Source organism: Panthera onca, chromosome A1 (assembly GCF_046562875.1).
Source record: "Panthera onca isolate mPanOnc1 chromosome A1, mPanOnc1 haplotype 2, whole genome shotgun sequence".
NCBI lineage: Eukaryota > Metazoa > Chordata > Mammalia > Carnivora > Felidae > Panthera > Panthera onca.
The window spans coordinates 231,778,134-231,791,843 of NC_138339.1; the positions used below are offsets into that span (position 1 = coordinate 231,778,134).

The 13,710-nt window shown below is 48.7% G+C and overlaps 1 protein-coding gene across 7 annotated transcripts in view; it reads left to right on the plus strand.

Moving 5' to 3' along the window:
* Window positions 1-13,710, plus strand: part of SLC7A1 (solute carrier family 7 member 1) — an 80,880-nt gene that overhangs the window by 55,354 nt on the left and 11,816 nt on the right. For all 7 annotated transcript variants that reach the window (XM_078443256.2, XM_078443300.2, XM_078443330.2 and 4 more), the window contains 5 exons: window positions 2,905-3,063; window positions 5,108-5,282; window positions 11,055-11,176; window positions 11,832-12,054; window positions 12,825-12,964. In XM_078443256.2, the coding sequence (XP_078299382.1) occupies window positions 2,905-3,063; window positions 5,108-5,282; window positions 11,055-11,176; window positions 11,832-12,054; window positions 12,825-12,964 (819 nt within the window). The remainder of the gene's footprint in view (window positions 1-2,904; window positions 3,064-5,107; window positions 5,283-11,054; window positions 11,177-11,831; window positions 12,055-12,824; window positions 12,965-13,710) is intronic.

Consider the following 13,710-nt stretch of genomic DNA (forward strand, 5'->3'; position numbering starts at 1 on the left):
ATAAGAGTTTAGGGATCTAGCTGTTGTTAATATTTTTGTAAACAGAAATGTATTTTTTTTGTCCAGTATTTCTCTTGACTGATAAAGCAATGTATAGTAAGCATTTCTTACAGTATTAAGGATTTTTCTGCAGTATTATTCCAAATGAGTGTATATCCTTATATAGTTTTCTCTATATAGCATAATTTTTTAGATGTCTTTGTAGGGTATTTAGATTGTTTCCAGTTGTGTTATTATTGTTGTAAACAGTTAATCACTTAATGTCTTCGGGCATAGACATGATTTCTTTTTCTTTTAAAATGGTCTTAAGAAGCAGAATGTCTAGGTCAGTGGGCTGCATATTTTAAAAAAATGTTTATTTATTTTGAGAAAGAGAACACAAGGAGGTGAGGGGCAGAGAGAGACGGAGAGAGAGAATCCCAAGCAAGCTCTGTGCTACCAGGGCAGATCCCGACACAGGGCTTGAACCCAGAAACCATGAGATCATGACCTGAGCTGACTCGACTGAGCCACCCAGGTGCCCCAGGCCTGTGTATGTTTTTTTGGTGTTGAGCATGTCAGCCGTTCTTTTTTTCCTTTAAGTTAATTTATTTAGTTTTAAGAGAGAGAGAGTGTAAGTGGGGCAGGGGCAGAGAGAGAGGGGGACAGAGGATCAGAAGTGGGCTCTGCTCAGAGAGCCCAATGTAGGGCTCGAACTCATAAACCCTAAGATCGTGACCTGAGCCAAAGGCTGGCGCTTAACCAACTGAGCCACCCATGCGCCCCTTAGGCTTATATATTTTTAAGGCCCGTGTTATCTGTGATCCTCCAGATGGCCAGGGGCCCCTTTCCTCACGTATTTGCTGACTCTGGGCACTGACATTAGAAACAAGAAACCAACAAAGACACTAAAAATATAAAGTCTTCTCAATTTGGTAGGTGAGAAGGTGTTTCTCTTTATGTTGTTTGTATTTTGAATACAACCAGAGTTGAACATATCAACTTAAAAGAGACAAACACCTGAATATAAGAATAACCAAAGGATATGAATGGCCAGTTCCTAAAAGTAGAAATATAAATAGCCACTAAACATTCTACCTGTATTTCAGCAAGCTTTCTGTAATATCATCAAAACACAGGAGGATGTGGTGAGCGGGTCCTGGCTCGCTCCTGCGTCCCCCGCACTGGGAATGTTGTAGGGGGCCGTGTGCTGCCCTCTGGGTGCTCCCCTCGGCCCCCACTGCCACTTGCCCAGGCCAGCTGGCAGAGGGCTCCCCCCGGGCTCTCTGAGCAGCACCTTCCCTTTCTTTTCAGTGACTGTGGTACCTAACGGCAGCCACAATAGCTCACGCTTCTAAGTTCAAAAATAAAATTCCTAATAATGTGGGTTTTTTTTTTTTTTCTTCAGTACAACAGCACAACTTACAACTGCAAATGCTCGTACAAGCTCAAGTCTCTGAGTGGGAACATAGCTGTCTGAAATGGGCTGTTATGCTCCCAGAGGATTTACCTGGGCCTAAAGCAGAACCACGGGCATGAATTGTCCACGGCTTCCACACTGACAAATGAAAGATTATTTGCCAGAGTGCTGTTTGCTTGTAGGGGACTGACTCATGCATTCTCAGCTTTAGCTTTTAGGGAAGGGCCGTTTTTCCTAGCAAATGTGTGTGTGTGTGTGTGTGTGTGTGTGTGTGTGTGTGTGTGTGTCTCTCTCTCTCTCTTTCTCTTTTTTTTTAGCCATGTTTCAGAGATAGGGAGTGGGGTAGGCCAGGAAGGAAGGCTGGGCAACCCCTCACCCTGCACAGCAGGCTTCAGAGTCTGATCAGCAGAGAGCTGGCCTCTGTCGGGGAGGTGGTGGGGAGACCAGTTTTCTTCACTGGGGCTGTGGCCTTGATGGACAGAAGTCATAATAGACTAGATGCTGAGGATGAAGAAACATGGTTAAATTTTTGAGTCGATGGAAAAATACTCGGCAAGATAGCAAATGACAACATCGCGTCTCTGTAGTTCCCTTTAGCCAAATCCTCTGGGTGATCCAGACCACAGTCACCAATAAGGCCCCCTTTGAAAACAAAGGAAAATGCTCTATGTGAGTACTGGAATTTTAGTGACATTTCCTGGAAAAGCGGTGACTTTACTCAGGTTGATAGGAGGAGAGCGCAGTCAACAGTCGTTGGCATTTGTGGGGCCGCATCTGATTGTGGTCTTCATGGCGGGGGCGTGGAGCTGGCGTTGTCTGTGGTCAGACACCTGGGGACCCGTGGCCCCCGAGTCAGGCGGTGCGAGTCCAGTCTGGGCACACAAGTGGCAGAGGCGGGTTGACGCCCGCTCCGGGGTGAGCCGGTGACTTTGTCGCTGAGCATGAGGGTCAGCCTGGGTGGGTCCCCTCCTGCTGGGAGAACAGCGTTCACCTGTGGATGGGGACCATCAGCTCTGTTGTCCCAGGGTCTTGGAAAAGGAGCTTCCTGAGCCGGGTGTCCCCGGCTGCCGACCGCACCCCGTGAGTGGATCTCAAAATCGATGCTATGGTTTGCCACCAGTATTTCTTTCAGTAACAAAATAAAGTATGTAGAGTTGAATACATACCATCAGAGCGTGTCTCGGGCGATAAGGGTCATAACGCCGTTTTGTAAAACGTTTGTTAGTCAGTCGTAGATTTGGGACACAGTATACGTGCTCACATTGGGTTGTGATGGGAAGTTGTGTTTCTTTCCAGGCCCGTGAAGCCTGCCCTTAAAGCTTCTCACTTCACTGCAAACACTAATCGAGTCTCATTTCCGAGCTAGCACAGACCGGGGTCCGGCTGCCACCGCCAAGTTCCAGCGCGTCATCTGTGACCCCCGCGCGGAAGCGGAGCTGAGCTCGATGACAAATACTGTTAATCGTTCTTCTTCAGTTTCCTCTGGTACCTGTGTTTCGTGGCAGGTACTTCAAGCGTGGCGAGGGCCTGGAGTGCGACGTTCGACGAGCTGATTGGCAATCCCATCAGGGAGTTCTCACGGATGTACATGGCTCTGAATGCCCCCGGAGTGCTGGCCGAAAACCCAGACATATTTGCTGTGATCATAATTCTTATCTTAACAGGTAAAGCTCCACAGTCACACACACGTCAGGTTGCAGTGAGGGGCCTGAGGGGTAAGACAGGCTCCCATTAGGTCTGTTTCTTCCCTTTCTCTTTCTCCTTTTCCCTCATTTTCTGTTTTTGTTTCTATAACGAATACAGACATCTTTTTTGTCTTAATGGCTTCTGGTCCACACAAGGTACTTTAATAGCTGTCAAGGCCACATGTCATTTAATTAAAGGGGCGTCTCGGGTGTTTGTGTAGTGGTTTGTGGAGTAAGATTTTGTGAGGGCCGCAAGCTTTTTGTACAAGTGACCCAGGAGTGCAAATTCCCTTGATTCAGTGGATGAGCATCTGGAAAGGAAAGTGGCATTCTTCAGCCCGGAAGATGTAGGGGGTGAGGTCGGTGTGGAGCACCACCGTGTGCCTGGGGTGTTGGAGAAGTCTTAGATGGTTTTACACCTAACAGCTGTCAAAACGCCCTTTAAATGGGTAAGTCTCCTGACAGAATTGTGGGTGCAGAATTTTAAAATTCCAAATATTGCTTGAACGCAGCGGATGGCAGCTTGTTCTTAGTGATGTTTGTCTGTGTCTCAGCCTTGAGGATGGGAGTTTTGTTCTATGTGGCATTTACGGTGTAAGCATTAGACTGAATGCAGATAAATTCCCCTTTGAGGTTAGAAAATCTTGGATGGGTTTTATTTTATTTTTTTCAATTTTTTTTTTTAGTTTATTTTTGAGACAGAGACAGAGCATGAACGGGGGAGGGTCAGAGACGGAGACACAGAATCTGAAACAGGCTCCAGGCTCTGAGCGGTCAGCACAGAGCCTGACGCGGGGCTCGAACTCACGGACCGTGAGATCACGACCTGAGCCGAAGCCGGATGCTTAAGCGACCGAGCCACCCAGGCGCCCCTTGGGTGGGTTTTAAAAACAACATGCCTTATTTTACGCACCATGTAATTGAAATCATCTTGCACAGGCCAGTCTCAGCAGTATTCTGGTCCAGCTGGCAGAAACACGTATCAGAAATCAAGTTCGCACTAGTGAGATTTTCATAAACATGAGAGGGAGGGACGCCAAAGAGAAAACAGGGCAGAACACGATGAGGTATTCGCTGTGATTAATTGCTCACTTCCCTCCTATTGCCTTCACTTCAGAATTCAATCTATCGTGAAATGCATTTTGTATTTTAAGTGTAAAAGGTGTACATGGCAGGGCAACAGTTTTAAGTCATAAGTGGTGGTCACCTGTCGCCTGGACGCCTTTCCAGGCTTTTCTTAGCTAGCCAGGAGTTTAACCACAGAAGTCCCCAAATGGCACGTTCACCCCAAGGTGATCCTGTGGCCTATAAGCCTCAGAGACAGTGTTGTCATATGGTTCCTGTGTATTGTTATCACTTACCTTTATTTTTTAATGTGCGTTTATGAGCTATAATTAGTCTAGCTTAGACGTTGTTTTACATGCACTGAGTCTGATGATGAACCACATGATCCGTGGTTCCCTAATCATCAAGAGTTGTCATTGCTAACATTCCAAAGTGAGTCTGAATAATTTTCTCATCTGAAGAACTCCCTTCATTCTACCAAGAAACTGAGCAAAGTGTCTCCTCCTTGGAGAAAAAAAATCCTGCCCCACTGAGGCGAGTCCCAGGAAAGTACATTAGTGAGGAGGAGAGGGTGCCAGGAGAGGCCTTCTCTTCTTCCCTGGGTGGGGGGCTTGCTCTCCAGGGTGGTTGGCCGTGGTGCTCCCCATCTCTGCAGTCCTTTGGTGCCCCCTGGGTGACATCCTCAACTCCAGAGGGGAGTTGACCTGGAAGGCCAACTTTGACAGCTTTATGAACCACCCATAAAATAACTTGGGTTATTTTGATACCTACCTCTAGAAAGATTACTGAGTCAGCCCCATTCCCAGAGGATCACAGAAATCTTGGGAGGTTTGGTGCCACTTAGATTCTTCTTATAAGTCACCTTCTCGTCCGATCCCCGTTCCTGTCCCAGGAAGGACTTGCCTGGCCCAAAGTCAACACCCTCAGGCAAAATGTTCTTGTTTGTGTGGTTTTTCAGGACTTTTAACTCTCGGTGTGAAGGAGTCAGCCATGGTCAACAAAATATTCACTTGTATCAATGTTCTGGTCCTGGGCTTCATAATGGTGTCAGGATTCGTGAAAGGATCGATTAAAAACTGGCAGCTCACGGAGGAGGATTTCAAGAACACATCCCATCATCTCTGCCTGAACAAGTGAGTTGTTCGTCTTCCTCTCAGCATGTGACAACTGATTCGTACTTAACAATACACACGTGCATTGGGGGCATGTAATCGGCTAGAACATATATATGCCTTTTCAGCAAATATAATTTGAATTTGAATTAATTTTTTTTTTGCAGTAAAATAGCTGAGAATGTTTTATTTGTTTGACATTTGTGTTAGGTTTCATTTCTCTGAACTCGACAGAACATTGTATGATGAGGCTATTCAGGAAAACAAATTTCATTCTAATTCTAAAATTACACATAGTTGGGGATCTTTGTCAGACTCCGTAAGTTATCTGTTTTTCCTCACATTCTGTTTCATGACCAACCTCTAAGTTTTACATTCAGAGAAGATTTTCTCTGCAAAACCATGGTGATGTCACTTGACCCTGAAATGTCTTCCTATTAATAATGCAGAGGGAAGAAATATGTGAAACTTTTATCACAGGCTTTTATCAGAGGTTTTCAGAATGACTAAAGTGTTGAAATGTGATTATAATGGTCTCTTTCTCCCACCCTCGACTTGGGGTACACCAGCCCTGAAAGCCAGTGGCCCCATCTCCCTTACAGTCTCTGACTCAAGATGCCCGGGATGGGAGGCAGGTGACAGGCCTGCTCTCGGACCTGTGCTCTTTCAGGGCCCTCATTGAAGCCTCGTCAGCAAGCTCAGATCACCTAGGAAAGAAAAGCCAGCCAATTAGAATGTTCTCTTTTTGATCTTTTTTTGTCAGATTTTTCAGGTAAATCTTAGGGCTCTAGGATGGACAAGGGGGGAGTGAGGTTTTCTCTGTGATTCTACTTTAATTATGACCAAAGGTTGAACTGCTCTGACAAGGAGACCCTCTTGAAATGCAGTGGCTTTAAAAGGATGTCTCAGATCCTGACATGAGCACACCAGGTTGACTGGCCATCCTGTCTGCACACAGGCTTTCAGGAACCCTGGTCGTCGACCTGATTGTTCCGTCATGCCCTAGGATGTTGTCCTCTTCCGCATGGTCAGACCTGGGCTGTGGGCACAGGCAAGCTCCAGCTGTCCCAGAGGAGGAAGGGGGTGAGAGAGAGCATGCCCAGGGCTCTCAAGGGCAGATCCGGAAGATCCGTGTCCCCTCTGCCAACATTCCATTGGTGGGAATCCAGTAGGTGGCCACATCTAGCTGCAAGGGAGGCTGAGAAACAAGGTCCCATGCTGGGGATCCGAGCGGTCATGGGGAACTTGGTCTCCGGTTAGGGCCCGGTCATATCTTCCAGTGGTCCGGTCACTGGACAGGCATTGATGCATGACTAGTTCACTACAGGAAACTATTGAATTGAATGCATGAAATACTATGTGGTTAATGGTTCAAATCGATTACAGAGATATGAGGATTTTTAATTGTTTTTTAAGTGTGCTCTCTGCCCGCTGTGGGGCTTGAACTCATGACCCCAAGATCCAGAGTCACATGCTGTACTGACTGAGCCAGCCGGGCACCCCTGAGAAATGAGGATTTCTAATGTAGCATTCCTGAGCCGCATTTATGCCACATTTATTGGTGCTCATTAACTCAGCCTGGAGTGAAGCCAGTTCCAAATAGGCTTGGAAGTAACAGTAGATTTCTGAGACGTGGGGGACTATCTTTCTGGTTGCTATTTACAGATCAGGAATTAAATATAGATGGCAGGTCTTATTTCCTGGCTGTCGATCGAGATGTAATTTTATTGTGTTTACGAAGAGATGGTTTGCGCCAGCTGATGGTATTTATTAGCATTGGTTGTCCTCACACACTTTGTGTCCTGGTGGTGATGAACTGTGCTGGCCCCAGCCTCGGGAACACTGCCTCTGCAGTAGAGTGCTGCGGGTCTCGGGTGTAGCTTGCTCTTTTATTTTATTAAAACCTCTAAACTGCTTTCTCTTCCCCCCCCCCCCCACCCCCCAGCCGTAGATTTGTACTTCTGACCATGGCCATGAAATTGCTTGTCTCTCTGAAACAATAGGGTTTTTCCCGACCAAACCACTGAGCATGGCGGAGCTTCAGCCTGCGTGGCTTTGGTGGCCGTTTGACCACATCGGGTTGTGATTTTATGATGCTTTCTCCGTGACTGCCTGTAAAGGCCCCCGTGAACCTGGAGTCTGTCTCTTGGTCTGAAATAGGAATGTCATGCGACAGTCTGGCTGGTTCCCTATTGCCTTCGCCACGTGCTCCCTCTGGCTTTCTTCTCCAGAGTCCGGTAGATGGATAACAGATGTAGTAAGTGTAAAGATACAGCACTGCATAGAAACCTACTGAGAAGGTTTGGTTGGATAGTCTGTCTTCAGTTGGGATGAAAACCCCAAAATAACATTGGCTTCCACAAGATAAAGGCGTACTTCTCTTAGGTGAACGTCTGCAGGCAGTCCGGCATACTGCTTTGGTGGTTCTTCCATCTGATGGCTCTGTCCACGGCCCACATTCCCAAGATCACCCCAGGGTCCAAGATGGCTCCCACCAGCAGAAAGAAAATGGGAAAAGTAGAAGAGCGGCCTTGCTCTCCACTTCACCTGCCTGATGTTTCTCAGGACTTGAACACACCAGGCCTGCTTACATCAGGTGGCTCCACCTTGTAGCTGGAGAATCTGAGAAGCATGTTGTCTTTGTTCTTGGTGTTCCCATGTCTGCCTAGAATAATTCAGTTTTAGGACTGTGGAGAAGAAGGGGGTGTGGCTTCTGGGGACAACCAGCAGTTTATGTCAGGGTTGGTGGGTGGAAGTGACAGCGGTTGAGTCTTGGTGAAGGATGTTTTCCACTGATGTCGTGGGAAAAGGCCACACAGGGGGAGGACCCCCCCTCACCACCATGGAGGCTCCGTCTCAAGTCCTCACCCCAGGCTCAGGGATGTTTCTGAACACGAGACGTTTCTTCCTTCCTTCCTCTGCCAGTTATTTGCTAACGACTGGGTAACCGGTTGAGTGGGATGCACAGGAGCCGGTCACCCTGGCTGCAGGGGAGGGGACACCGATCTGAGATCTGGCTTCAGCCTGCTCTGTCGCCAGGCGACGTTCGCCACGTGGTGGCACGATCCTGCCTCCCCATTTCTTCGTGTGTAAGTTGCCAGATGCCGAGCGGGCACGACCACCGCCTGCAGATCACGGGTTAATTATTGATCTATATAAAGAGCCTTTGCAAAATGTTTTGGTTCGAGGCAAAGTAGAATGGGCTCTTTGGTGGTTTCCCAGCGATACGCTGCCACCGAGAGCAGAATCCCCACACTGTTCTTAAACGTTGAACTTAATTTTTTGAGTAGATAATGTTTTCACGTGGTTCGTATGTCGTGATGTTATAAAAAGGTTTACACTGAGAAATTCTGTCCCATTCCTTCATCTACCTCACTGTCCCCCTGCCATAGGTGATCATTTTTACTATTTTTTGTGTAAGCTTTTATTTGTATAAATACAAGCAATTGTAAGTATACATTTACATTTATTTTGAAACTCATATACGTAATTTATATGTATATTCCCCTCTCTTTTCACATAAAGAGAGGTACATTCTGCACCTCGCCTGCTTCCCTTGCTAGCATATCCCGCAGGGCTTTTCGTACGCGAGGACCTTGTCCTTTGTTGTCGATACGTGGTGTCCGAGCCCGTGTGGCCAGTGAGTCGAGAAGGGCCCCGGCTGGAGGGGACACACAGTCGGTGGCAACCTGGTTACTCTTGCTGGTGGCCCCGGGAGTTTATGCAGGGACAGACTTTCTGTGTCGCTCCCCTTCCATCGGAGTCCTGCCCCGCTGCGGTCCTGAGGGGGGAGGGAGGATGCCGTTCTTGTGCTCTGCTAGGCATCCCCAGCTCCGCACTCGGTGGTCACCGCTTCGCCTGTTCGCGTGACAAAGGCACGTTCTGGCCCTAGCCCTCTTCTGCGAGGCCTCTTTCCAGGGTTTGATGTTTGTAATGTCCTGCACTTTCCTCTTCCCTTCAAATGGAATTCTTAAAACCTTTGTGGGTGCCTCTGCCTTACGGTTGTTAAAGCAAACCCGTCAGTCCTAGCGCTCATTTATTCTTATTCGCGGCTGTTCCATAGCCCTTGATGTTAGAGGGCTCCGCGGAGGCGGGTAGGCATCTGGAGGCCTTCCACACCTGTCTGTCTGTCCTGGCAGTTACAGGGAAGCTGGGTCTTGACGAAGACCTGAGGTTCTAGCCATGTTTGGAAGTCGAAAGAGTCTTCCAGGAGCCCCCCAGAAGCCCTCTCGATGGTGAGTGCCCCTCGTTTATCTTCTCATCCCTCTCTCCTGAGGGATTTGGCTGTCAGCGGTTTTGTTCTGGGCTTTGGCCTAAAATTTTTTATAATAGGCGTCAGCCCACCAGGGCATTCTATGTTCTTTGTGATGTGTGGATGCAGTGGGTGCGTCCTGTGGCTTCTGACTGACTTGTCCTGGGCTGCCGTTTTTGTACTTGGGTCGTGGGTTTATTTTAGTCCTAGCTTAAACTGACAACTTCCCTTTGAGTCTGGCAGCAACAATTTTTCCTGCGTCTATCACTTGTGTGTTTCTTGGGGTTTCCCTCACGTTGCTACTTACTGAACGGTAGTAGGTGCCAGATTGAGGACTGGCTTCACGCTCTGACTTCCAGTGGCTCAGTGGCAGGTTGTTACCAGGAACCCTCTAGGAATCCGTACCAGGCTCAGTCTTTATTAGGAAATATTGGGCCCAAAGTGGCTGTCTGTTTTATTAGTTGATAAATCCCTCTGAAAGCAAATTTGGCCAACAATTTGCTAACCCAACTCTAACATCTGTAGGACTGGAATATTCTATATTCCTCTTCTTATGTTTGGAAGTCAAGTGGTCTGGGGCAGCTTGCTCTGCAGAGCTGGACAGTTGTCCTCTGGGACTCTGTATTAGGTGACCATGTGACAGAAAGCCTGCAGCCTGGCAGCCAGCTATAAATGTATGGCTGATGAAGGGGGCTGGGAGTTCTGCTGATGTTCAGGCGGTGGCAGAGGACCAGGGCGAATGAGGCTTAGAATCACTTGGTGACAGGCAGGGCCTGGAGGAGCCATCCAGGATGATTTGAGTGATGGCCAGCCCCGGGCTCCGTGCGGCTGTTCTGGGCCTGGACACACTATTTAGAGACTCACGTTTCACTTCCTTGGAACTATTTTCTGAATCTTAAAGGACTTACAACATGTGTTGGACTGGGTATTTGTTACCTTGGCAGATATGTCCCGAGCCCCGCCCATGTGCCCGAGCCATGTAGGCGCTGGTCCGCACCCACGTAGGCATCCCTGCTTACCATGTGCGTGTGGGGGCTTAGGAGGCGCTTTCGTCGACTAATAACACAGTTGATTTTTTTTTTTTTTAACCTCAGTATCTCTGCTGCTTTTGAGACCTGAGTTACTGGTAAATATGGGAAACTTTTCACATTTGGTTCCTGGGGTGGGGGGCCCTGCACCCAGTTGGTAGCTCTGTGTTCTAAAGTTTATGTTGTTTGTTTGAGTGTCCTGGGGGAGAGGCCTCACTTACTGGTTTCTTCCCGCTTTCCCGTTGGACACCCCCATCTCGTAGTCCCTACCCCCTCCCCGAAGCTGACATTTAGAAGGTGCTTCTGGAAAGGGCTTAGCGACTGCACCTGTGGCTGGGCCTCACAAAGCAGAGGCCCGTGGCCCACCGGGTGACCGGTGGGGTGACAGCTGTCTCGGGAATCATTCACTAAGGGTCTGGAGTGCCCCTGCCCAGCAGCGGGTGGGGTGACCGGAATGGCTTCTCTTCAGGACCGTGAAGTGGGTGTTCATGGTCTTTGGCTCTTTTCTTCCAGTGACACGAAAGTAGGGAAACCTGGTGATGGTGGATTCATGCCCTTCGGATTCTCTGGCGTCCTCTCGGGTGCAGCCACCTGCTTCTACGCCTTCGTGGGCTTTGACTGCATTGCCACCACAGGTACGCCGCCCGCCGTCCGGAGCCCGGGCGGAGGGTCCTCCTTTCTCGTCAGATGGGCTGGACTGACTTTACCCACGGGTTGCTGTTTTCCTTCCTGCGGGCATGTGCCGGCTGCAGCTCTTTCACACATGAGTACCGTGTAGATTTGTAGCTTCCTGCTAATCTTCCCCCCCCTTTATCACTTCCCCAAGCGGCAGCGCCTGACAGGAAAGTCTGCATCATGAACGTGACTAATGTTCAGAATGGGATCATGACAGCCGTAGCTGCAGCCTGATTTCATATCTGTGCATCATCCGGGAGAAATGAGGCCATTAAAAATATTGTTCTTCTTGTGATTGAATAGGCTGGGCTCTATCAGGCCTCCTGAATTTTCTCTGCCAAAGAAAACAAGTCTTTTCCTTGGCTGAACCACGGAGTAAAGGCCTAGAACGCCATCCCTGGGCGTCTGGGTCTTCTGGCCTGTGTTGGGAGAGCCCCCCCCGTGGGTCCCAGAAGCCCGAAAGACCGTGTTTCCCACTGGGCTGAGCACTGCGGGGTAGTCATTCATGGGGGGCACGGGCTCTCTGGACACTGAAAGTCTTCAGGCGTCTTCTGGGTTCGTGGGGATGCCCCTCGCTGGCTCGCCCTCCTGGGCCTGACTCCTTGCTGCTTCCAGGTGAAGAAGTCAAGAACCCTCAGAAGGCCATCCCCGTGGGGATTGTCGCTTCCCTCCTGATTTGCTTTATTGCTTACTTCGGGGTGTCTGCCGCCCTCACACTCATGATGCCGTACTTCTGCCTGGACAAGGACAGCCCCCTGCCCGATGCCTTCAAGCACGTGGGCTGGGAAGGTGCCAAGTATGCGGTGGCTGTCGGCTCCCTCTGTGCTCTCTCTACCAGGTGAGGCCTCTGAAGCTCTTGGGAAGGTAAGCTGTAGCGGGCCGTGTGAGGCCTGACGCACAGGGGGTGCTGTTCACGTCACTCTTTGCCCTTGAAGTCGAACCAGCACCCCAACCCTGATGATGTGGTTTCTCCCCTTGTTGTTATCAACCAAACCGCGAACTGTTACTGATCTTTCATTCTGGAGAGTCGGGGGCCCACTTTCTAACATCATCTGCTCAGCAAGGCTGGCTTTCTGTCCCCAGCTTTGGCCTCTGGACCAGGCCACCTCTTTGAACACCGTAATTTGGCCATAGAGGAGAGGCTCCCTTGAGAAAGGGAATTGCCTTTTAATAAGAAACATTTTGCCCCTGGAATTCCTATTAGCCTGTATATATAGGGAATATTTGGTAAACATTGATTAACCACAGAGAGATCCTCGTGAACGCAGCAGTCCTTTTATTTTCTGTTTGAGCTAGAGTTATCGTGGGAATGAATACAGAATTTCCCTTTCATAAAAATTATGACTAGACCCTACCCTTGTTTACGTTAGACATTTGCCATTCACTGACTCACAGCCACCGTAAGTGCTTTTTTCGGGGTTGATGTATTGAAATTTGTCTTGTAGCCGTGGACTTCACCTGGCTTGGAGGGTGGCAGCTCTTGGCGAGAAGTTCAGGGCTCCCTCTCGGTGGTGTGCGTCATGGCAAACCACACAGTGGTCACATTTGGTGCCTTTTTTCCCGAGGAGTTGGTGTCACAGGTGTGCTTTGCCTCTTTCTCCCGTCTAGTCTTTTAGGTTCCATGTTCCCCATGCCTCGAGTTATCTATGCCATGGCTGAAGATGGACTGCTGTTTAAATTTTTGGCCAAAATCAACGATAGGACCAAAACACCAATAATCGCCACGTTGACCTCAGGTGCCATTGCTGGTAAGAATTCCACATGCCAGTATTTTAACTGTTGAGTCCTCAGGGAAATATCTTGAGTTGCATTGGTCTGTGAGAAGTTGGAGCTGGCCCTTTTCATGTTTGGTTTTCACCATCGGAACCTGGATTACTGCCAGATGACTGCCCTTTTGACTTAAGGGGGAGGCCGGTTGTACAGAGGATGTGATGGAATTCTCAAAAAGTTGAATTATTTTATTATTATTGCCCTCTGATTGGGCAGGGCGTGGAACACGTACTGTTTCTTCAGAGCTGTTCACATTGCCCCTTTTCTGAATGTCCCTGAGTAGACTTGGGTGGGGTGACATCTTCGTGCGTGGTATAAGCCAGGTGACTTTCTTAGTCCTGGAAATTCATTGTCCGGGTATCTTCGCCTGGGAATTCTCGGGGAAATGAGAATCCCTTAGTATCAGTGTCTTATGAAGTGTGCTCCTATTTTCCAGGAGATATTGAGGGTGTTGCTGGGGTCAAGTGCCGTATGAGTTTATAAATATTGCAGCCTCAGAGGCTCAGAGGAGATTATCAGGTTATCTTCTCAAATATCAGGTTCCTCACCAAGAGGACAGTTTTGAAGCTGAAATCAGTGCCCACAGAACCTTTGGAGTGATGTGATATTCCAGGGGCTCCTGATAAAGAAAAGGGGAGCCTCGAAGGAAACTTACATGCATATACACCATGCTGTTGGTTTTCTGTATTTTCTCCTTTAATAATGGCCCCTCCTAGCCCCATGG